This window comes from Stegodyphus dumicola, chromosome 6 (assembly GCF_044657685.1).
Source record: "Stegodyphus dumicola isolate Sdum_Otavi_A_Nest chromosome 6, ASM4465768v1".
NCBI lineage: Eukaryota > Metazoa > Arthropoda > Arachnida > Araneae > Eresidae > Stegodyphus > Stegodyphus dumicola.
Window position 1 is genome coordinate 205,570,689 of NC_140773.1, and position 25,568 is coordinate 205,596,256.

Consider the following 25,568-nt stretch of genomic DNA (forward strand, 5'->3'; position numbering starts at 1 on the left):
TATATATTTTTTTTTTTTTTTTTTTATATATATACTGGAGTAAAAATGATCCGGAAACGGTTTAGTACTAGTTCCCCAATGTAAACTTTACTGTCCTCGGCTCCCAGATATTATATAAAAAATACAGGTATTCTGTTTCGGTAACAATTTTTACATCCTTGGATGAAGTAAAGGAAGTATTGTAATCCCGAAAACTTTCGCGTGTCATATTTCAACAAAATTATCCATTTTGACAGCTATGAAGTACAATTTAACGAAGTTTTTGCGTTACATTTATAGGTAAGAACAGAATAAAATACTCTTTTTCCCAAAATGGGTCGCAAATAGGATTTAAAATGGATTTAGAAAAGATTTCTTTCGTGACTTATGTAAATAAATGCGTACGTATACGTATGTATGCTCACGTACTGAGCTCGGTTTTTCTTATTCTTATATGTTGGTAAATTGTGCATTTTTTGCTTTAAAAATGATTGAATTATGTTGTTTTTATCTTATGGTTAAAGCTTTTATGCCTTTAGTTAATCTGAATGCAATAGTTGTAGAATTATCAACAATTTAAAAGTTGTTTAAGTGAGGCTAAGCGTAATTTTTTATCATAAGTGCCATATTTGTTTACATTTGAAACTTAGCAGAATAGTGAGTTAAGTCAGCTTCTGCACATTCAGTATCTTTTTGCCGTGTGGGACCAAAAGCAAACGTTGAGTTTTGTTCACCAAAAAGTCTGCCTTCTTACCTGCTGGTCGACTTGCTTGTTTTTGCATATAAACTATAATTTCAATTGTAAAAAAAAAAAAAATGAATTGTTTTAACTGTGTTTGGTGTTTTATATTTTTCAATTTTTAATAAAGATATTGAAGTTTTATGCATTTTTGCCTTGCCGCGAACTGAGAACTCAATTAATTGAATGAGAACTATATTTCTAATAAAATTCGAGTAAATAACTTTAAATGAAATGCAGCAAAAAAATGACTATAATTTAATATTCCGTGCAAGGAAGCCACGTGGTGTACAGATCAGATTTTTTCTCATTTGGAGACTTTTTGATGCAAATTTCTAAAACAGATTTTCTAAAGCTTTTATGTGATATATGATACTTTGTTTTGAAAGACCAAACAATTGTAGCATGTGCACAATTAAACCTTCTCATTGCAAATATTATGTGGTTGTATATTCTCAGTAAGAAATCTTATTACGTTTACCATATTTAACTATATGTTGGAACATTATATATATTTTATAACCATTTGTATCATATCAGCTGTTCGCGCATATAATTCATTACTGTATTATAATTAATTGATACGTTCCTATGATTCACTGAACACTAAAAGGTAAATTGCTTTTGAAGTTTTATTAATGAATGATATGCAAAAGATTTATTCATTCCAAGAAAACTTGAATTATTTTTTCTTCATTTCACATATAAAAAGAGAGAAGTCAATTTTACTCATGGAAATCTTACATTCTAGAATATAAGTAGTTGGCTGCTCTTGTGTAATAGAAAATAAAAATTTGGATTTTTTTAATTGTTCTAATATAAATTTTAAAACTTTTTACTTTCATTAGCTAGTAAATATTTCTGAACGATTTACGAAATCTATAACAGAAGGTAGTTTAACTTTTTGGGAAAATTTAACTCAGAAGCAAGGCCTATTATCTAGTTAATTTAATATAAAAATCAATTAAGAGAGTCTCATGAGAAGAAATGACACTATGTGTGACCAGCAGAATCAAAACAAAGTTACTATTAACTGATAGTCTTAAATACGTTTTTGTCTCAAGATATTGAGGCGTGGTTTGGGTCATATAAAATGAATTCAGGTGAACCTTGGTAAACGTATCTTAGATGTTCAATAAAGAAATATACTCGTATATACTGTGTTTATTTCACTACATAACGAAGACAAAAACTTGACAAAACAGTTGAAGAATATTAGGATAATAAACAATTTATCTTCAAATCACAAACAATTGACTGTCCATTCTCAAAATACAATACAGCTAAGACAGAGATTCACAGTTCATTTTTATCACACTAAAATCTGTTCCAGCTCTTGCTGTTCTTGCACCACAGGCCTTGTCAAAACGGACCTTAACAAGCCAGGATCTCGTACATCATAAGGATACTGAGATAAAAATGATACTCGTGGTGCAAAGCTCAATCCTCCTATATCTGATGAAATGCTCTCTTGAACAACTCTGTCGGCTATGCTTTCTTGAGCAATGCCAGAAAAGCTTCCAGAAGAAATTCCAACAGGAGCTTGAGATACCTCTGTTATTTTAGTGACTGTTCCTCCAGCTCCTGAAAAGGGGCTTTGAGCTATAACATCGTCGTCCACACTTAACTGAGACTGTCCACTTCCAATAGGATCTACAACGCTCTGGACAGTTTGACTAAAAGGTTGCAACAGCGAAGGTCCTGATGACAGTATTGCAGAATCCTCAAGCGCTCCTTGAGACAAAGATGCTTCGATGGGATCTTGAGCAATTTCCTGAGATAGCTGGCTTATCGAGCTTAGTGAAGAAATTGGAGACAGAACTTCTTCCTGCTGAACGATAGGTGAAGGATCTTGTACACTTTTTGTGACAGTCGTGAGAAGCTGTGCATCTCCAGCTGGGCCTACAATTTCTTCTTGGGTAACAACTTTTGATACGGGAGCCCTACCAACAGCAGAAAATGCACCTCCTACAACTGGACCTCCTATCTTTGATGGGCCTGCGTTCTCAGTTACAGTTGTAACAACAGCCCTCTCTCCGGCAGGTCCAATAACTTCTTCTTCAGTCACTGTCTTTGATGAGGCTGACTGTGCTACACCTGCGAAGCCGAATGGACTTGCAATTGCTGGTCCTCCAATTTTTGACGGGCCAGACTGTTTAGTGACAGTCGTAACAACTTGTGCATCTCCAGCAGGGCCTATAACTTCCTCTTGTGTAACTACCTGAGTTGGAGCTGAGTAGCCAACTGATGAAAAGCCTAAGGGACCACCTGTAGCTAAGCCACCAATTTTTGATGGACCAGCGGCAGTTTTAGTGACAGTCGTAAGAACCTGAGAGTCTCCAGCTGGGCCAACAACTTCCTCTTGGGTAACAACTTTAGATACTGGAGCTCTACCAACAGCAGCCAGACCTAATCCTCCACCAATAACTGGTCCTCCAATTTTTGATGGGCCAGCCTGTTTAGTAACGGTTGTAACAACAGCCCTATCTCCAGCAGGTCCGATAACTTCTTCCTGTGTCACTGTCTTTGATGATGCTGATCGTCCAACTCCTGCAAAACCAAATGGACTCGCGACTGCTGGTCCTCCAATTTTGGATGGGCCAGCCTGTTTAGTGACAGTTGTAACAACTGCCCTGTCTCCAGTTGGTCCGACAACTTCTTCTTGAGTCACTGTTTTAGATGTTGTTGATTGCCCTACACCTGCAAATCCGAGTGGGCTTGCGACCACGGGCCCTCCAATCTTTGACGGTCCAGCTTGCTTGGTGACAGTTGTAACAACAGCCCTATCTCCAGCAGATCCGACAACTTCTTCCTGCGTCACTGTCTTTGATGATGCTGATTGTCCAACTCCTGCAAAACCAAATGGACTCGAGACTGCTGGTCCTCCAATTTTGGATGGGCCAGCCTGTTTAGTGACAGTTGTAACAACTGCCCTGTCTCCAGCTGGTCCGACAACTTCTTCTTGAGTCACTGTTTTAGATGTTGTTGATTGTCCTACACCTGCAAATCCGAGTGGGCTTGCGACCACGGGCCCTCCAATCTTTGATGGTCCAGCTTGCTTGGTGACAGTTGTAACAACAGCCCTATCTCCAGCAGGTCCGACAACTTCTTCCTGCGTCACTGTCTTTGATGATGCTGATCGTCCAACTCCTGCAAAACCAAATGGACTCGAGACTGCTGGTCCTCCAATCTTTGATGGTCCAGCTTGCTTGGTGACAGTTGTAACAACTGCTCTATCACCAGCTGGTCCAACAACTTCTTCTTGAGTCACTGTCTTTGATGATGTTGATTGTCCCACACCTGCAAATCCGAGAGGACTTGCTATTACTGGCCCACCAATCTTGGATGGACCAGCCTGTTTGGTAACAGTTGTAACAACTTGTGCGTCTCCAGCAGGACCTATGACTTCTTCCTGGGTAACAACGTTGGATACTGGAGCTCTACCAACTGCGGTAAGACCTAATCCACCAAGAACTGGACCTCCAATTTTTGAAGGACCAGAGTTTTCAGCTACCGTTGTAATAACCTGTCTTCCACCAGCAGGTCCAATAACTTCTTCTTGAGTAACGACTTTTGATGGTGCTGCTTGACCTACTGTTTTAAGTCCAAAAGGGTTAGCGATGGCAGGACGTCCTATTTTAGACGCAGTGAGAAGTGCAGGTGATGGCTCTGTTTTCGTTACAGTTGTGCGTATCTGAGGATCTCCAGCAAGGCCAATTACTTGTTCTTGTGTTACTACTTTAGTTGGAGCAGACCTTCCCACTGCTGCAAAACCTAATGGAGCGGCATTTTGAGTAATGGTTGTTTTCCGTACAGGGGCTGGAGCTGCAACTTGAGGACCTTGCAAAGCGAGATCACCTAAAGTGAACTGAATGTTACCAGGTCCACTTAAGCCTCCTGCACTCAGGAGGGGTGCTGCTTTTCTAAGCGTAGATTTAGTTCTAAAAACTGGAGCTGGTGCTGGTGCTACAAGAGTGGGACCTGCATCAATAAAGCTCTGAACTGGTACCACCCTTGCCTGACTTAACCCACCTAGAGAAGCAAACCTTTGGGTACTAATAGGAAGCTGAGCATATCCGTATCTGGGATCACCTACTCTGCTACCACCAATAATGTCAATTCCAGGAAATCGGCTGCCGCCATCAACGTACACCATTTGCGGTATTCTTCGTCCAAATATCTGCCTTCCACCAAAACCTGCATCAGTACGAACTTGAGATAATACTTGTGGTCTTGCTTCAGCAATGACTGGCCTTTGAGCTACTACGGGTCCTCCAATCAGTTGGGAATCACCTAACGTAAATTGTATACTTCCTGGCCCTAGTGGTCCGCGCACGGAAGAACCTCCAAAACCTTCTTCAACGACAGATACTCTTTGCTGGCCTATTGGCCCTGCAACTGGAGCAACAACAGCAGGTGCTTGTCTTGTAATTGTAGTAACCCGCCGTGGTGCCACTCTAGGTCTTGATACTTGAGTAAGGAAAACTTCTCCTGGGCCTCTAGAGACAACGCGTCTCCGAATTGGGGCAGGAGCAAGAGGAGCTTGTACTACTTGTTTTTCAATAACTCTAGTTTGGGCAATGGGAGCCTGAACCACAGGAGCTTGTACTATTTGTTTTTCAACAACTCTAGCTTGAGTTATAGGAGCTTGTGAAATAGCTGCAACCGGTGAGATACCACCTCCACTTACGGTAAGCTGCCGTTGTCCAAAACCGCCAATAGGGGCTCCAAGACCTGAATTGTCATCAAGAACAAGCTGCACACTTTGCGCGGGGGATGTTCGTACGACTGGCCTTGTCTTGACTCTCCTTAAACCACCAATTCCTTGAGCTCCACTAAGGATTATTTGACCTCCGCTTAAACCTCCCGCAGATTTTGTCACTGTTGTAACCTGCCGTTGTCCAAATCCTTGACCTAAAGCAGCTGAAACGGGATCTTCAGACTTTGTAATAGTAGTTGTCACCTGACGTTGACCAAAACCATCTCCAAGACCACCAACAAGAGAAGGAGAAGTTTCAACAACCATTACTTTCTCCTGGCCAACAGGTTCAAGTGCAGGGCCCCTGATCTGAGCATCTCCGGCTGAGAAAGCTGAGGCTCCTGATAAAATATGCCTTTGTCCAAAAACATCATCACTAAGTCGGCGCTGGGTTAATAATTGAGCAGGATAGGAATAGTAATCAAGACCCATCAAACCAAAAGGTACAGGAGAAACTCCTGTTCGGTAGATAGCTCTCCTTGCACCGAATGGGCTAGTTTTTATTTGAGCATCTCCTGCTGAAAATTGGGCAATACTTGGTCCAGCTGCTACAATTCTACCTTTCCTCCCTGACGAGAATCCCACTGGTCGAAGTCCAGATAAATTGTCAGAAGACACTGTTTTTCTTCGAAGAACTCGCCTCTGGGTTAAAAGAGAATTGGGAAAGGAATAGTAATCGAGTCCCGAAAGACCAAATGGAACTTGGGATAGCCCACTACGATATAGACGGCGTTGTCCGAAAGGAACTTGAGCATCAGAAAGAGTAAACTGGGCAGAGTCTGCTCCAAAGCTAGATGACTTAATTCCACTGGGATCTCCGATGGACTGCACTTGCTCCACAACCACAGGATCCTGGGAAATAGGGTCTCGGAGAAGAGCAGTATGATGTAACGCACCACCTCTTCCTAGAGAACAAAGCAACATGAATCTTAATGGCACAGCTTGCATAACATAAAAAGAAAGACATAAATGTTTATTACAGTAATTCTATAGGAAGATATATTTAATTAAATCTCGTATTTATTTGATGCTTATACTTTTCAGCAATATTAAATGAAAAACACCATCTTATAAAATGATCATAACTGTGATCTTTGTGACTATATTAATATGGATAAAAGATATACTAAAAATGAAACTTTAATATGATCACTTTGACTAGTGTTCAACAGCACTGCTTTTGCATGTGGATATTAACAGATGAATACCTTAATTGCTGTCATTAGACAGCAGCACTATTAAAGTACTAAAAATTATGATCCTTTAATTTGATCTTCGGTTTAAGCGAAGAACTGGACATTTGCCTTTCAAAACATAATCGAATCCAATGTTCATTACACTAAGAAAAACTTTCTCAAGCAGATAAATCGTTCAGGATGTTATTGCGAGAGAATAATATTTTAAATACTTATCTCATTTCAGATACTTAATCACATAATAGATAGTAAACGTCTTTTTAAAAATTGAGAGATGCATCTTATTTCTTTGAACCTTCTTCGAATTTCAAGTTTATCTACTGCTTTAGTATGGAAATTAATTGCAAAAGGGGAGGAATAAAACTGTTCCAAGGACAGTAATTATTAATAACAGAAGACACTATTGATTAATAGAAACTATTAATTACCTGTAACATGGGAAAGTGTTTGGATTGTTTACAAAATACGTACAATGTTTACATATTAACAAACAACTGAAACAAACCAAGTGCTAAAAATAACTCAAGTGATTTGTTAATTGCAGTACCGATTGTCCTTCCTTACATTAGCATACATATTGATTTATCAGTATGGGAAGCAAGATGAAGAAAATGCATGTTGCAATGTGATAAACAAAAAACGAACAAAAAGGAATACAAAAAAGCAATAAAAAATGAACAAAAAACTGTATGAAATTTGTAATTTCATAATTCATGATTAGAAATTCTTTATTAACAGTGTAAATTGCTTATTATTCCAAGAAAATTTCTATCTTCATTTTGTGTTTAATCTGGATAATTTAGTTTTAATTAAAATGGTTTTATAAATATATTTTGGTTTGTTTAATATTTCATCTGCCTAGTAAAATAATATAAATGTGTAATTTCTGGTATTTAATTATTAAAATTTAGCACTTTTAAGTAGTCATATTCCTTAAAATAACTCACCAAAAAGAAACAAATAAAATGCTAAGTTATCTAAACTAGACTTTGCGAGACGTGCAAAGACTTTTTGTTATTAGAAAGCAATTAAACCATTAGCGTCGTGGGTAAAAACCCTCAAAGTTAAATGATGACTCTACTGAAAAAGAAAACAGCATTTAAGGCATCTTCTGCATAAAAGCAGTAGAAAGCATCTCCCGATAAAAGTACAAATATGTTTTGCATTAGCAAACTCATTTTTAATTGTTAATAACGATAGATGTTATATATTTGGATTATTAATTCTATAAATATCCAATCAATACATAATTTAGAACTAGGATTTCAACTATCATATCATATGAAACACCAAGCGACGTACAAATGATTAATATGTAGCGTAAAAATTCTGTCAGTACAAGATTGCTTATAATAAATCTTTTGACCGTGAATAGGAACTAAGAAAATAAAAAGTTGCTCTACGATGAGTTAAATAATAATAAATCTGTCAATTCCTCTAGATGCTTCATTAAGTATAAATAAATTTCAGGGATGATGAATATATAAATAAAAAAAAAGAGTTAGAAAGCTTTGTTACATCGATTCGTATATTTTTCCGACAACAGGATTTATCGCTAGCAAGTAAACAAAAGTATTTTCTATATATACAGCAGCAAATTTCCTAATAAAAATTAACTGCATCTCATATTTTCTTTAAAATTCCATCCAACATAAATACATCAATCATTAACTATTATTTTATGCATTAATTAATAGTCACAAGATTCATTACATCACATAGTAATGCAAATAGTCTATTTGAATAAATTAAAAGATAATTCAAATTCATTTGTTAATGGGGAAACGAAAACGAAAGTACCTCTCTATAACCAACGCAATGGATACATTCTGAAGTGTATCATAATTTAATTGCTTTAATAAAATGAATAATTTTTTTTAAATTTTTATAATACATTATAATTTACTATACTATCGCGTCTAGTTCTCTAAAGTATCCTTAAACAAATGAATCAGGCTCATAGAAGTGCAAATATGCACGCTCATCTAGGTTAAAAACAGTATTTAAGTGTCTTTAATGGTGCTTTGCTGAAAAAGTGCTGAAGATTAAGATTCCAGAAGAAAAGAAATAACTGAGTGTCTGAATTATTTCTCTTAATTTAAGCGGACTTTTTTATGTCTTTACATGTGAAGATAATATTGCTTTTCAATGTGTATTTATTTTACACATATCATTTTGCACATTATTCACGTTTTTATGCTTCGCATTTTATGCCGAGAACCTTAATCTGATAGATTTTTAAATCTGATAAAACTGCAGAATTTGAAGCCTAATTCCTTTTATGCTAATAAGTTTGTGCTACTTAAAATTTACTTTTATAAAAAATTAGCATTTTCTAGGTATAAAATTTTACATGGTACTATTTAAAAATTGGAAATTACAGGATGATAGTTACCTCAAATAAGTTAGATATTAAAGTAAGATTTATAAATTATACACATCAACTATTATATTTTAAAAATTTACTTCGAAGTTAGACAAAAAAGTAATTTTCTTTAGTACTTTTTTTTAAAACTTTCTGTATAACGTTTAGTGATTCACTCCAACTTCCTTAATAACATTGGAGATCAAAATTAATCTCCGTGTTGAAAGATAAAAGAAGTAATTACGAGTAATTTATTTAGACGTGTTGAAATGACTGATGAGAAATGTCATGAGCTTTGCGTGATGTTTTCTTTTATATTTTTCTTAAAATTGGCTAATTTATTATTTTCAAAAGGATATAATGTATCCCAAAGAAATGCTTATTTCTTAAATAGTAATAGGAGTTATTTAATGCATTAACGCACACTTACCTCCTTTTCCAACATGAAGGTGTGGCCCAGAAACCTCCTAAAATTGAAAAATTTTAAAAAAATTAAATTCTATTCCGATACAAAATGTTTAATGAAATGTGTAATTTAAATCGTCTTATTAATTTTTATAATAAAACATTTTATACATTAATTAATTATCATAGCGTTTTGGCAGCAATTAGTAATTTCTTTTCTCTTTAATCACATGCATATAGATATGAATAATTAATTACCTAGCCTTATATATATAAATGAATCAACTTTTGTAGTGCTGACACATCAACTTCGCACTCTTTATGTATAAAAATGCATCGTTTTTAAGTAAAATGAATTGAAGAAAATATGATGATTAAAATAATAAATTCATTAATAATTGCATTTCGTGACGATTTTGCATACTCATAAAATTTTTGTTCTCGTTCGTGATTGTTAATTGTAATCCTTACTTACTTAACCTTAGCCCTTTAAACAATTTGACTTATTTTTCATTATGTTTCTCATCAAGAGATGGCGTTAGCTGTTGTGTTTCTTATTAACATTCTTCTGTTTTGTAGCATCTTCTCGAATGTCCTGTAATTTCTCATTCGTATAGTTTGTGTGTTAAGCCTTTACAGCCAACCGAAGAATAAGGTACTTTGGATATCTTTGAAACTTGCCCTACTTTTGTTTACATGTACTGTGTCAGTCCTACTACAATGAAAGTCTTTTGCTCAATTAATTATTGTTCTTTCTCTTAAATAGTTATCTTTTTAAAACAATCATTTTAGAAGGATTAAGTCAATGAAGCAAAAATACGTCTAGTCAGAGCTAAAAATATTTATATGTATATTTGTATAAAACATAAAAAGAATCAAAAGAACTTTTACATATATATTGAAGTATATACATAAAAAAAGGGGTTGTCGTTTATTATTCATAAAATAGCTCATTTCTAGGACCTCGACTGTTTATATCCTCAATAGTCATCCCGTAAAAGAGTTTGGAAAAACAAATGCAAATGTGCAAAATATTATCCTCATAAACCTTACACAGCATAAATATTAATAATAAAAACAATCCTGATCTCTGTTAAAAATTATTAGGAAAATTGAGTGATTAATTAGCAATAATGGAAACTGACCTTGGAATAATGCAAATGAATCATTAGTATTCATATAAACATGCTATTATAAATAATGGATTTAGTTATATTTCTCGATATTTTCTTCAGGGTATAATTAAAAATGATAATAGAAAACTGGAAGTCTATGAAACAAAGTTATCTTCTAAGATTTTTGTTTCCTTTCTCTTAAATTCAGGCTAAGTACTTTCGTTAAACTATACACTTGTATTTAAAGATTAGTTATCTAAATCAGCAGCAAAAAGTATCGCCTTGGTGTATCAAAAAGTATCGCCTGTGACATTCTCTTAGATTATTTACACATCTTTCTCAATCACATTTGTACTATCCGTCTTAAATTTAAGAATTTACTGCTAAGGTTTAAGCAATTACTTCAAATTTAATTTCCTTTTTCACTCATTTTAGAAGATTTTTCTTTCTTAACTTAAGTATTAGCTTTAGATAAAAATTCCTCCTTTTTTCCTTTGAAATCATAAAGGTTATATAGATCGATTGAAATGCATTTTTACATAAAATAAAATAATAGCAAATTAGTATATATATCCCTGATAGTTTAATACGAGGTAAGCTGACTTAATTCAAGCTTTTCTGGATGAAAATACCACCATTAAATTTAGAAGAAAATTTAAAATTATTATTTATTTTTGAAATTAATTAACAAATTGATACAGGACCTTTTTATTCTCTAATTTAGTAAATTTAATAAATTATTATAATTTTATTTAATAAATTAAGATAAGGGCTTTCACTAATTACTTTAATTAATTATGGCTAACATGTGACTTAACTGAACTTTTATAATCTGTCATAAAATTTCAATTAATTTTTCTAAGAACGAAGGCACTAAATTTAATAAACTAATTATTAATTTAATAGATTAAAATAATGTTAATTAATAAATTAAGATAAAGTTTGCCACTATTGTTTTAACAAATTATGGTTGGTAACTTAACCAAAGTTTTTAATCTGTGGTAAAAAATCCAGTTAATTTATCTAAGAACGAAATATAAAATACAATACATAATGGTATGTGCAAATATAAAATGAAGACAATTGTGGAGCGAGTGCAAATGCTGGATTGAAAGCTAGAAGTCTCATTACAATGCTTTGCATGCGACAGTATGGTCTAAAGAGTTCAACCAATTAGCTGTTCTGATAATAGTACGTGCCATCAAGATGTCGTCGGAAACTTACAAGTTGTTATTGCGCAAACTTCTGTCGAAACGGTATCTGAACCGACTACGTGACTGGTGTACTGGAGAACTTCTTCATTACGCAGCGGAAGGAGTCTTTTTGATGAAAAAACAGAAAAACAAAACAGAACAAAACAAAAAAATTAGGTGATTCTTCGTTTCATCGACACACTTTGCGTTAACCTGACACTTTTTAATCCTTTCCATTTCTAACGCGCTCTTCCTGAAACTCTGCAAAAATAATTTAACTAATTACCGCTTTCGCATTTTCGTACAATAGAATTTTAGAATAGAATTTTTAATTTAAAGTAACGCAAATTCACTTTGTGCATTCTGATTTTTTTTTCATTTTTGTCTAGGTGAGATGAACCTGGAATTAAAAAATAAATAAATGAATATATAAAAGAGAAAGGCTTATGGAGAGACTACTATTCTTGCTTGCTGGTTACATTTTAAACGAATTTCAGTATTTTCTGTGGATAACGCCTAACTCAAGTTTATCTTGGATACGATGAAATGGAAATCTCAGCCGAGTGATTATTAAGAAGATTAAGAGAGATTTTACAAAGAATGCCAGAAAAAGTGTGAAGTAAACATCTAGTTGAAAACATTTCGGTAGAAATCTGACTGAAAGATATTCTATTGCAGAAATGGCATTTAGAAAGCTGGTGAAAAGGAATTTTAGAAGCAGTATGCACAATGCAGTCACCTAGAGCCTATTTAATTTAGTTCTCTAATGTTAGAAATGTCTAAGTTAGAAATGCTGAAAGAGGCAGTTGCAGAGACAATTCGCAACTGGAAGTCATTTTAAAGACATTGCCAGAAATATTGCTTAGAAGTGTAAGTCTTTATATCAATCCTGTTTGGTTATTTTTTACCTAGAGGCGTCTAGAACTAAAGAGAGGAGAACTAAAGTAAGTTTAAATCTATAAGTTATATATCATTATAGGAATTATTACTTTAGCTTTTGTTTTTAGAGGTTGCAGGTATGATCATGCCATTTCGAAAACTGTTAAAAGAATTACTTAATTTAATCTTCTAAACTGATCAGGTAAGAATTTAGAATTATCTATTTATTAATAAATTCATGGATTTTCCCAAATATACATAGAAAAAGCTGAAAATTTTAGAATTATATGCATCTATTGTTTTAAGAAACCTTTTTCTAAAAATTTTCAGTAGTTAGTGAAATTATTAAAGTTTATGTGTAAAAATTATTTTTATATTTAATTTCAAAAGTTCCAGAATTCTTTTTAAAAACATTTCGAGGGTATTAATGAATTTTTCTTATGGTATAAACAGCATAGAATTTTATGATTTTTTTAATCTGCCTGTGCTCTTGAAATTTCAAGAATTCATACCAGGTGATATGCTTTGAATATGGGAAAGTTTATATACTCCTTAAGATATTTATCATTAGGAAGTTTGTTATGGTTTAACAACATTATAGTACCTGAATAACAGCAGGTTCTTGTACTATTCTAGGTCCTCCTTTAATTCGTGCACCTTCCGTACTGGTGAGGACCAGCACGGTTAATAAACTTGCCACCTGAAAAAAAAGTGGAATTAAAATTTTTGTACAGAAAAAGCTATCAATGATACTTTTAAAGCCAAGATCGTAAGCAGTATTATGATATTTTTGAAAAATTTCAAGCCATTATAACAACAAATCACATGATATTTTAAAGTTAATGTATGTGATAAATATGTACATATGATATAAAAATAATAATTTATATGCTATACTAGTAAAAGGTAAAAAACTTGAATCAATATTAATAACTTGATGGGACTTACTTAGAATAAAAGGGAATTAATATTAACCAAATTAATGTTAATTATTTTTATACATTTCTATTAGAGCAATAGCTTACATAGAAAAAATATAACCCATTAATTAAGAAAATGGATTATTATGATTAAAATTATACTATCCTTCAATATTACCTCATAAATTAAGCGAACTAATTTTATGTACTTATTACTTGTTTAGTCGATTTTAAATATTTACTTCAGTTTTAATTTTAGGTGAATATTATAAAAGTAGAAAATCATCATGAATTAATCTTATAAGCAAACTTATTGTATTTAGATCAATTCCGCCTACATAAAGCTTTAAATCTTCAGTCTTCCTTTACTGACTTCTTAAAGTAAAGGATGAAATATTAATTATGACAAATAATTAAAAGCAATATTTGTTTCCATCTATTAAACTAATGAATAATTTTACTTCGATGAAATTTTAAAAGCTCATTAAACTCTGCTTTTCATTTAAAATTAACTAAGCATATAATCAAGCTCAAGCATAAGGATCAATCCTGCTGTAAATGAAGCACTTTCCATAAAGATCCTAAGACAGCAAAGGTTTTTCAACCAACATGAGAGATGCTGCTGCTGTATACTTACTAATATCATGCTCTGAGTGGGTTTAATGTTTTAGATCCTTCGGAGGTTGCTAGCCAGTGCTGACAAACGGCCATTCTTGGCTTTATATACCTCTCGAGAAAGGTTTTCTTTGCCTGAGGTTGATTTATGCTCATCTCTTATTTGACAGTCAAGGGTCACACGTCGACAGTAGTGTTCGGGAATAGGAGGTCGTCGCAGTGAGTGTATCGTCGATGAGGACTCATTGTCGCGTCAGGACACGTTCTAACGAAAGGAAGACCTGACGTAACTGTAAACACGTGCCTTCCCGTTATACAAATGCAATTTTGGAAGGAAAAGAAGTGCGGCATACGTATCCGTCGAGGAATGCATCGCGTTATCAGTGGGCTGGGGTACATTTTTTGTTTCTCGGAATTTAAAATTCAGAAAAGAAAATTGCTTCCTTTTTGGACAGCCTCGAAAAGTCTTCCCTAAAAGAAGCTTGCATAGAAGAATAAAACGACACTCTAATACCATTGTTCTGAAAATCTTCTCATACTAATTATAGATTTACAAAGACTCCAAATCATATTCAATTAAAATGTAGTCCGCACCTTTTAAATTTGTACTCAGGAATATTAATCCTTACACCGTTACACAATTACACAATGTGGTCAAATACTTACCATTTACTTAGAAAGTCTACATTTAGTTAAATTTACGTTTCTGCAAAGGTTAATATGTGGAAAGGGAACCGTTAGAGAAAATAAAAAAACAGAAAACTGACATAGGTAACAATTTATTGAGCTATGAACAATTCCAAGTCATATGGGCTCTAAGTATAATAAATTTACTTTGTCTTGGCTAAGCTTGATATCAGTTTAAATTATGAACTATACCTACTTTTTTAACACGCATTCCATTGAACATAATTATTCAATAATTGTAATACAGAGGTTTTTCGAGTATTTTTAGACGATTTTGCTTAGCTATTAAAAAATTGTCTGCTTGGAAATTTTTGTTTTAACTGCAGCTACATTTCCTAAAGTATAAATTACCGTCTGTTACTTAACAATTTTGATTTCATGCAAAATGGCTCTTTTAAAGAAGCATTGGATAGAAGGCTATGTTTCTGCTCTTTCTAGTTATTAAAAAACTACACAGTGTTATTAAAAAACACTCTAGATTTCGACATCTAAAGCTACTGCAGACAATATTGTCAACAAAACAGAAGAAAAAAGTCAAAGTTTGGCTTTAAGTGGAAAAATTATTCTAAATGCATATCCAAGAGAAAAACGGAATGTGTCGAATATTTCGAAGTTAAGATCTTTCGTGTTAAAAGAAAATTCGCCAAATCAAAGGACAAAAATCATTGAAATGATTAATGCTAAAAACATAAAGTGCATCGTCTTTCTCATATGGGCTCTAAGTAAATTTACTATACTTAGAGCCCATATGACTTGGAACTGTTCATAGCTCAACAAATTGTTACCTATGTCAGTTTTCTGTTATATTATTTTCTTTAACGGTTCCCTTTCCACATATTGCTGAACACAAAACGCGCTGCAGCGTTCTTTACGAGAAACATTTATCCGGATAAAAATGGAAGTTGTTCTCACAATAGATTAATCGTTGGTGTATTTGAATGACTGCAATCGAAAGACATCCATTTATTATCACCAAAGAGGAGAAAAAAATCTCGAAACGTGGTTCAAAGAATAATGTAAAGAAAGTTTTTAAATGGATTTATAATTGTTGCTAGTTTTTCATAGAACTGCAAATTAAAAATAAACATAAAAGAGAATTATTTTGTGGTCTACTCCATATGTTACCAGCAACATATTTTGCATCCAGGTTTCAAATACGAAACACCTTCTCTTTACCCACAGTGCTATCGATCAATACAACTGTATCAAGACAAGGCAAGCAGCCACTCCTCAAAATTCACTTTTAATTTCCTGGGAAAAATTGAACAAGAAACGCTTGCCAGTGATATACCGTTCACTCATATCCCTACTAAATATCTTGATGTATAAACCATGGATTTTTCCGCTTTATGATTTTTGAAAAGTGGATTGTCCAAACGTCGGCCTTCAACCCTACTTGGACTTTGGAAAGCTAATTAAGAGGAATGGAATAAAATAATGGATCTTCCGATTCTACAAAAGGCTTAATTATGGTGTACTAAAATAGTAAAGAATGAGGATTATTAATTAGAACATATACAAGATTAAAACTTTAGGTTAAATATTTCTGTAAGTACAATCAAATCGTCTAAAAATTATGCGAATAGCCTAGGTAGTCGCATTCGTTCCTTCAGTAGCTTGTAAAAAGCATTATTAACATGCTGACTTCAACCTAAATATATTTATTTACATTATCACCATAGGAAATTTTGATTAATTGACTTTTTTATGAAATAACAAGTATTAAAATGTGCAAATAAACACAAAACAAAGGAAAGAAAAGGATACAAAAAATGCTGTCACTAGTGATCATCACGTTGATTAGAAAATATTTACTTACTGCCTTAGGAATACCAGCGGTGATCTCAGAACAGAAACTGAAAAATGGAGTAATGTATAATGTCTTATTTTCCATTTTTTGTAAGCCGTTTTCTTTAAGAATCTATTCCGCACATGGTCGTTCTTTGTTACTGTGCTTATTCGATGCTTAGTTTAAATTCCATCAGTGTAATTCAGATAAAATAAAAGTCAGATGCATGTCCATACTAAATATTTTTAATAGTTATTTGCCAAAGTTTAATACCATCCATTACATTAATACAGAAAGTTCTAACATATGCGTAGTCTGTAAGGAGCATAAAACGTTTGTACCGTGTTATATTAAGTTTTATCGATGTTCATTGGTTATGCTCATGGCAGTCGACGTTAAAAAACATTCTTAAATAAATTTTAAAACGTTCATTGAGAAATCGATAAAAACTAATTTATTTTTGTAATTAAAGTAAAACTAAATGATAGCACACAGAATATCTCTATTGCAAATGAATCTATTTTTCTGTAATTCTTAGCAAACTTCTCTCGAATTAGAAAAAGAAGAAGATATGCTACATGTTACAAAAGAAATTTTAGTTGTTTATACTTCTTTATATAATGGAAATTTTAAATTCAGAATTTGATTGAAAACCCAGAATTAAATTAGTCAATTAAAATCCAAAATGCAGTGGAGATTTAAAATCCATGACGACAGTTATAAAAATCAAAAAACATTTTCATCCCAGATACCAACATAAATAGACGATTTCAATAACATCAATGATATATTCGTCGCCCAACCGAGATAGTGAATCTGATTGCCGTACCGAAAGGTCTGAGTTCTGACCGCGGAGAAGCCATGGAATTTTGTAAATGTATAATGTCTGTACAGCATAGGGGCTCTCTAAATAGGCAATGAGCCGAAAGTCCTCTCGAGAAGTTAGTGGTAGAGGAAGAGGGGCGAGAGACTCTCGAACCTGTCACCTCCCCCCTTCCCAGATGCTGTCCCTCAAGACTGGGGGCGGAATTGAGCTTAAGTCGGGCTGTCACCTATAATGGTGCTCAAAACTCATGCCAACGACAAGCGCATTTAACTCCGTGCCACGATGGGTGTCGTGGGCTTGTCCTGACCATTGTCAGGCAAGTGAGATGGGTAACAACATGTCTTCTGTAACCAAATCCATTAATCTCTAACATCTATGATTTAGAAGAAATTTAACACATTCGCTTTTATTTAATTTTATGTCATGATGTTCATTGATTTAAAAAAATGCTTACTTCTAAAGCACTATTAAAAATTAATTTAAAACCGCCTATGATTTATGTGAGAAAATGCGCTATTTGTCAAAAGTTTAAATACGACATGCAAATACTTATACATCAAGGGCTTTTGCAGCTTTTATTCGGTGAAATTTATCGTTGCTATTGATAGCGATATTTATAAATGCCAAATATTGTGTCTAAAAATTATTTTCTTCTCGAAAAATATGTAAATTAAGTTTAGGGTGTAAACTGCTTCTCTACGTAATGAAAATACAGATAAGGTTGTAAGGATAATGTTAATTTTATTAACAGTTAAATTTGAATTAAACTTCCTTTCGTATCGCTTCTTATTTTCAGTTTACCACTTCAAGCCAGAACATAGTTTTAGAATCACGTCTGAATGCTAATGGGGAAGAGTGATATTTAACCGCGAAGTTCTGCAGCCTTAGTGAGAGAGATACCAGATATTCTGGCTGCTCGCGTCCTCCTTTTTAGGCTACTCTCTTGTAAGCTATTATTACGCTCGGCCATACTTTATTATACGGCCCTTGATAGCTTCGCAGTCAGTTAGCGTTAAGGGGACAACTTTGTTAGAATTTTGACAGCTTCAGCTATATCACTCTAGTTAAGATTAGTTTATTTTAATTCTTAGTCAAGCCTAAGTGTCGGCTTTATTGTGCAACTCCAAGACGGAGTATTGTTAAACTTTAATTAGAATAATAAAGGGTTATTTTACCCTTCTATCTTATTGTTTCCTGTCACAGGAACTCAAGCGATTATTCGCTTATCAGTTCTTTAGATTCTTTACTTCCAGCAGTAGCTTAGAATTACACAGTAGAGAATCCTACAATTGGCACCCGGTCAAGATCGTTAGGTCAATGTCGTTAGAGTCCGGGAAGTTTAACTAAAAATTTAACTGTTAATAAAATTAACATAATCCTTACAACTATTCATTTTATTTGCTAAAAAAGCAAGGTGTCTCCTTAAGAAAAAACAAAAAAACCCATTTAAATTAAACAGGAAGGTAGAAAAATCTCTTTCCGACTGGGGTAATGAGAAGAAATGGAAGAAATTCTTTGTAAAAACATTAGAAGCCAAATATTAAGTTAGCATACGAGCTGTATGATGTAAAGCCTCTGAAAAGGGAAAGGGAGAGAGAGAACAAGCATTTTCAAATATTCGAGAATAAATTAAAATAATTACTAGGACATACATGACAACTGATTAATATATTCAACTGGACAACATCAATTTTTTGTTCGGTACTTTATTTTACGCCATTCATTCCTTATTGCACCTCACTGTTGCGTAGCAATAGCGGTGCCAGTTGCTATAAATTTAGGCTTGGGTTCTAATCCTTGAAAAGGCATAAATGGTTTTATGTGTATAATGCTTTTGTAGCATGGGAGAACCTATAATGGTCCGAGTCGAAAGTCTCCATGAAAAATTAATTAGAAGAAAATCAAAAAAGGGTATAAAATCCACAAATTTAAATTTAAAAGTCTTCAAGGTTCTCTTCATCAAAATGGGGACGGAGTTGGACTGTATAGGCATCAGGTATTTTGATGTGGAGACGTGAAAAATGTGCAGTGCTTTCGCTGGGGTTCGAACTCCGGACCTCCCGAATGCGCGTCTAGTGTCACGAAGGCATGAGGTAAGGAAGGTGAAAAGACATTACATACTCCCCCTTTCAAATGGCGTTTGGGGACGGGCGTCACTTGTTTTTTTAAAGCAGGGGACGGGGAAAATGAGCCACTCTACCCCCCGAGACTCGAACCCTGGACCTCTCGAATACGCTTCAAGTGCGTTTCCAGTTGCACCAAGAAGGCATGCGGAAAGGAAGGAGAAAAAATCTTATCGTTTGGGGATGGGACATATAAGTCCTATACCTTTTTCTGTGTTTAAAAAGGCTTAAAGAAATTTAGTTCACTATAGAAATTTAAAATTTGCTACTTAATTCAATTTTTTTTTTTTTTTTGTTCCTTCCTGATTGAAAATTGGCTAAATGGCTTCAGTACATAAAAAAATTAGCCTCCATAGCCCCCGTGGGAAGGTTATAGGATAATTGTAAGAAAGATGACCTATAAGTCTCCCAAGCCCTGGTTAACAACAGGTGTTACCGTTTTCTTGGCCATGGTGAATTCATTACATGATCAAGATTATCTCACATGAAGAGAATAAGAAAGAGCAACAGTTTTTCTTATCGTAACACTGACATGTCGGTTTGTATTCGGTAGCTATAATATATTTATGCTTAATTATTTTAATAGTGTTCCTGATAAGCTTCAGTTTTCCGACTCGAAAAGAAAGTGTTCCGAATTAAATAAAATTTTCCATCTAAACAACTGATGTCCTTTAACCACATTTTGTTATAACGATACTGACTTATAACGTATATAACGTATGACTTATAACTATATAATTGATCTTATAACGTACTGACTAATATTTCAGTCATTTTTGATTAATGATATACTTACCTAACGCTCGTAATCTTACTATCTGAAATTTGCGCTTGTGCGTTTACAGAGCGTATTAAAACAATACCTGTTGGTTAAGAGACTGCAGATTAGCTAAGATGCCTGCTTTATTATTTATATTTCTCTATTTTTGTTGCAGGAAATATTGACCCGAACAAGTATGATGCTGAGAAACAAAATAAATTATAAAACTTATATTTAAATCTCTAAGCATCCCAAAATATAACGACGCGGCTATTGGGAAATACTATTATGACTTATTAGGAATAAAATTATCATTTCTTTAACACAGATAACTAAGAGTTTTAGTTTTGGTTTAAATGATAGCTTAAGATGATGATAAGATTATGGAATGATTTTCCCGCAGAAATTTAATAGGAAATCTCCAGTTCCTTTCACTGCTGGTAGTGAAACGTAACAGGATGCTTTAACACTTAAAAAGACGTGAATTTTTTTTTAATTTTAAGGTCAAAAATACATTAGAATTGATATGAAATAAAATATGAAAAATACTGAAAAAAATATAAAGTTTACATTCCAGTTTTTCAAAAAATACTATTAATTTTTACAAAACATGTACCATAGGCAAATGTGTAATAACAATGCTATGGTAAGACATATCTTACAAACTTGCTCAAACAGTTTTAAAACTTTGAATACATCAAAATAACAACAAATAAAAAATCAAAAATTCGTAAACACAAATAATGTCCACACCCTACACGTTAAATCATACAAAATGACCGTTACACTATTAGTGGTACCACCACACTGAAACTTTCAAAACTGTATACGTAAACAGTATGTATCCAATTGGTTACACAATGCAGTAAACTAAAATGTGTGTTTTGATTTGATTTACATGACTAAATATGAGTATGTGACCAAATGGCAACTACATGCATTTAAGAAATAGATTTCTCTTGTTATATTAAAAGAAAAAATCTGATGTGCATACCACACGAATTCCTTGTATGGGATATTAAATTATACGCATTTTTTACTGCATTTCATTTGATCTTATTTCCTCGAATTTCATTAATATTTATTGAATATTTCTCATTCAATTAATTCAGTTCTCACTTCGTGTCGAGGCAAAAACACACAAAATTTCAAAATATCTTTATTAAAAATTGAAAAATATGGAAAAAATATAAAACACAAAATACAGTTACAACAATTAAAAACAATTTTTACAATTAAAATTAGAGTTTCTACGCAAAAAACAAGCAATTCGGCCAAGAAGGCAGATTTTGAGGAGCACAAAACTGAAAGTTTACTTTTGGTCCCATTCGGCAAAAACACACTTAAGGTGCAGAAACTGACTTCTTCACTATTCTTCTAAGTTTCAAATGTAAAAAGATATGGTTGCTATGGTAAAAAAAATAGGGTTCGTCGAACAACTTTTAAACTTAGTGATAATTTTGCAACTATTGCATACATATTTATTAGAGGCATAAAAACCTTAACCAAGAGATAAGAACAACGTAATTCAATCATTTTTAAAGCAAAAAATGCACAATTTACTACAAATATATAAGACTGAAAAAAACTGAGCTCACGGAACCGAGTAACAGAGCGGGTATGTATATATATATATATATATATATATATATACTTTTTGACATGTGCTGATTTTAAATTACGTCCATAGGGTATATATATATATATATATATATACTTTTAGTGCAGTCGATTACAACCAAAAATAGAGGTGCACAACTGCATATCATAGCAGTCATATATACAACATTTCAACTTTCTGAGTATGCTCGTTTTTGAGTTTTTCGCATAACTCAAAATCGCCTGTACGTGCGTACGTGTCACGAAAATATCTCTTCTGAATCCATTTTAAATCCTTTTTGCAACCCGTTTTGGAAAAAAAACAGTCCTTTATTCTGTCTTTACATACAGGTGTTGCGCAAAAACATAGTTAAATCGTATTCGATAGCTATTAAGATAGATATTTTCATTGAAATATGATACCTCAAAACTTTCTCGATTACAGTATTTCCTTTACTTCTTACAAGGAAGTGAAAATGTTAGTCAACGAGTTAAAAATATGCTACTAAACCTGATTGTTTGCACCGATTTTGAGAAATGCATTCCTGTTTGTACTGTGCGTGGTATACATACCTTACAAACCTATTTATGTACACTTTAAGTTCTCGTGGTATTTTAACATATGAACATTCCATCCTATACAGATAAATAATAAATTATCGGTATGATACCACTTCTGACCAGATGCTTTTGTACTCTTTCTGTCTTAAGGTGAGAATCGAGTGATTTCTTTCCTTGATTTTCTGATAATTTTATTTATCAAATATTGCCTGTTGGCCACCAGGCCATTAGGTTACGTGCTGTCCAATATTTTTCGATAAGACAGTTAAAATGAGATAATGTGGAGCATTCGTCAATGTGAGCAGCTGTCATGAGCACAAAATACACACAGAAGAGTCAACAATGTTAACATGATTTTTTTATCAATGCAGGGCATTTGTCTCAAAATTTAAACTACAGTCAAAAGCACAGATTTAATCTACCAGGATACTGTAGTATGCTTATTAAAAGGTAAATTTGTAGAACTTAATGCATATTTTTATTAGAAAAAAATGATTAATTTTTGGAATGCACTTTGTGGTTTGATATTTGCTGACAGAGAGAGTTTAAAGTATTCTAAAATATTATGGTTTAAAAATGAATTTCAGTAATTTTTATTTTAAACATTTATAACTCAACATGTAGCTTTTTCAATTCACGTAAGTGGGAATCTAAGCAAAGGCAATTATCAAACTTTTGATAAGACATGCTCTTTAATTAAATATTTTTGGAATAAATAAGTAAATTACTTATTATTTTAGTAAAAATATCTAACTTATCATAGAGAACGTAAAATACAGTAGAGGAAAACTTCATTTTTGCGGGTACTAAGCATATTAGAATAACTGTGAATCACGATTTCAGGACTTTGTAGAAAATTTTTTTTATTTCGAAGCAGGAAACATGAAAAATGTGCAATGCCCTCGCCGGACCTCTCGAATACGTTCCGAGTGTGCTGCCCCACGAAGGCATGCTAAGAAGGTGGGAGAAATACCTTATTTACTTCCCCTTTTAAAGGGCGACTGGAATAAGGGGGCCCAGTCGTCAAATCCTCGTGGTGGATAATCATCATCCACCACACTTTTTAGTTCGGGCGCCACTCCAGATACATTAGGTTATTTAAAAACGGGAGAGATGAAAAATGGGCAAAGCCTTCCCCGGGACTCGAACCACGGACTTCTCGAATACGCCCCGAGCGTACTGACCATTACACCACGAAGGCATGCAGAGAAGGAGGGAGAAATACCTTATAATTTAAAACGTTTTTGTTTGTTGTTAGTGAGAGTTAACCAGGAAATTCAATGTCGAAAACTGTATTTTTGTCGGCTGACACTTAAAATTTCATAATTTATTATGAAGTAATTATGAATTTATTATGAATTTCATAATTATTATTAAAGTAATTTTAATAAATTTAAGGTAAAATGAAATTTGGCTTCTTATTTAAAAATCTGCATGCAACGAGCAAGACAAATTAAACAATAGTAATAATAAAAATAAATAATTATAAATAATAATAATTATATACTTATGTACAGAATCTTTTGGGTTTTAATTTATATTAATGCGAACTCTGTAATTACTTTGCTTTTTCATGCCTCCTAAAATCTAGAAAACATTCAAGCAATCTTTTGAATTGCTCGAATGCTTACTGGAATAAACTTGAAATTTCAACGTCCTTCGAAATCTTGCATAGTTTCACATACCAGTGTTTATTTTGTGTATTAAGATGCTTAAATGGTTTATGCTTAGTCGTTAAAATATTTTTCTTTTATTTAATATGTTTACTTATTGATATCGTAAATAACAACTATGTGTATTTAGTTGATGTTGCTTATATAAGTCAAGGTCCTTTCGAAAATTCCTTACGTGTAAAACATAAAACAGCTTCTTAGGGGAAGATAGAATTTTGATGATCATCATCTTGTAGTACCTATGTTAATTTCATCGGCTTGAATATTTATCATCCTGTATAACCTTGAACGTGTTATGACTCTAGATATCAGGTATAATTTATGGTTAAAATACTAAATATTATCACATGAAATATTGGTGTTTGGGGAGTGACAATCTCATAACCGAGCCTTCAACTAAAAATCATCCAAATGTCATCAGAAATATTCAGCTCATTTCATTTCAGCTATAACTGGATGATTATTTCATTGATAATTAAAGAAATAATTTACCCTTTCGATTGAATAAAATATGGACAATATCTACTTTCGTCGCGAAGTCTACTAAATTTACCACAAGATTTGCAGTGCTGAAGAATTTTATCACTTTTCTGATTTCTAATAGAAGACTGGTATTTAGAACATAAGGAAAGTAGCCAATATTTGAATTTACTTCCAAGAAAAATTTATATATCAAGAAATTTTTAAGATAAACAGTTTAAGTTAAAAGGAAAATAGTCATTATTATTTTAGTTTACGACAATAAAATAAATGCATCAATCAATTTTTAAGAGAAACGAATTCTTCTTTGAAGTTGGAAACTGCGTGAATCAGTGAGAATCTTCTACAGATTAAACTTATGTGTGTTTTCATTTTATTTTATTTAATCATTTTGATGAGTTTTAATAAAAACGTTTAATATTTTCATTTACTTTAGTGCATTTTTTGTGAACAAAATTAAAATTGAAATGCCTATAGATTATAATAAGTACTAAAAGGCGATCAAATGATATCGGGTTAAGTAATTTAATTAAATAAAAAAATAATTTTATTTATTTTTAGCATTTTGGAAACTTCAATAAGTTTATTTTTTTCTTATTTGCACCGGGGGTCCTGCGACAAGCTGACCACTTGTCCAGGCTAACATGCGCAAGCATCTCGGAGCCCACGGTCTGAAAAGCAGATATCAGGGCACTGCCGGCTATGGCTCTTAGATATGCATCTAAATAACACGATTTAGATGTTAGCATTTTAATTTTTAATAAGACAGACAGTAATTGCCTTTTCTTTAGCTCTGTATTCAAAAGCCGATATTAGGTTTGGTTTGGTTTATTTGATTATGACGAAGTACTCGAGGGCTATGTGCCTAAAAAGAGAGATGCTTTTGTGGAGGACTTTCTAAGGGA

General features: G+C 33.1%; 1 protein-coding gene across 1 annotated transcript; it reads right to left on the reverse strand.

Annotated features, from left to right (window-relative positions):
- Window positions 1-1,867: 1,867 nt before the first annotated feature.
- LOC118190021 (uncharacterized) lies at window positions 1,868-14,246 on the reverse strand. Its single transcript, XM_035360702.2, has 4 exons — window positions 14,188-14,246; window positions 13,235-13,330; window positions 9,469-9,505; window positions 1,868-6,382 (listed from the first exon to the last, which is right to left on the reverse strand). Exons 1-4 carry the CDS (start codon window positions 14,194-14,196, stop codon window positions 2,031-2,033), a joined length of 4,494 nt encoding a protein of 1,497 aa, XP_035216593.2. The 5' UTR covers window positions 14,197-14,246; the 3' UTR covers window positions 1,868-2,030.
- Between the last annotated feature and the right edge of the window lie 11,322 nt (window positions 14,247-25,568).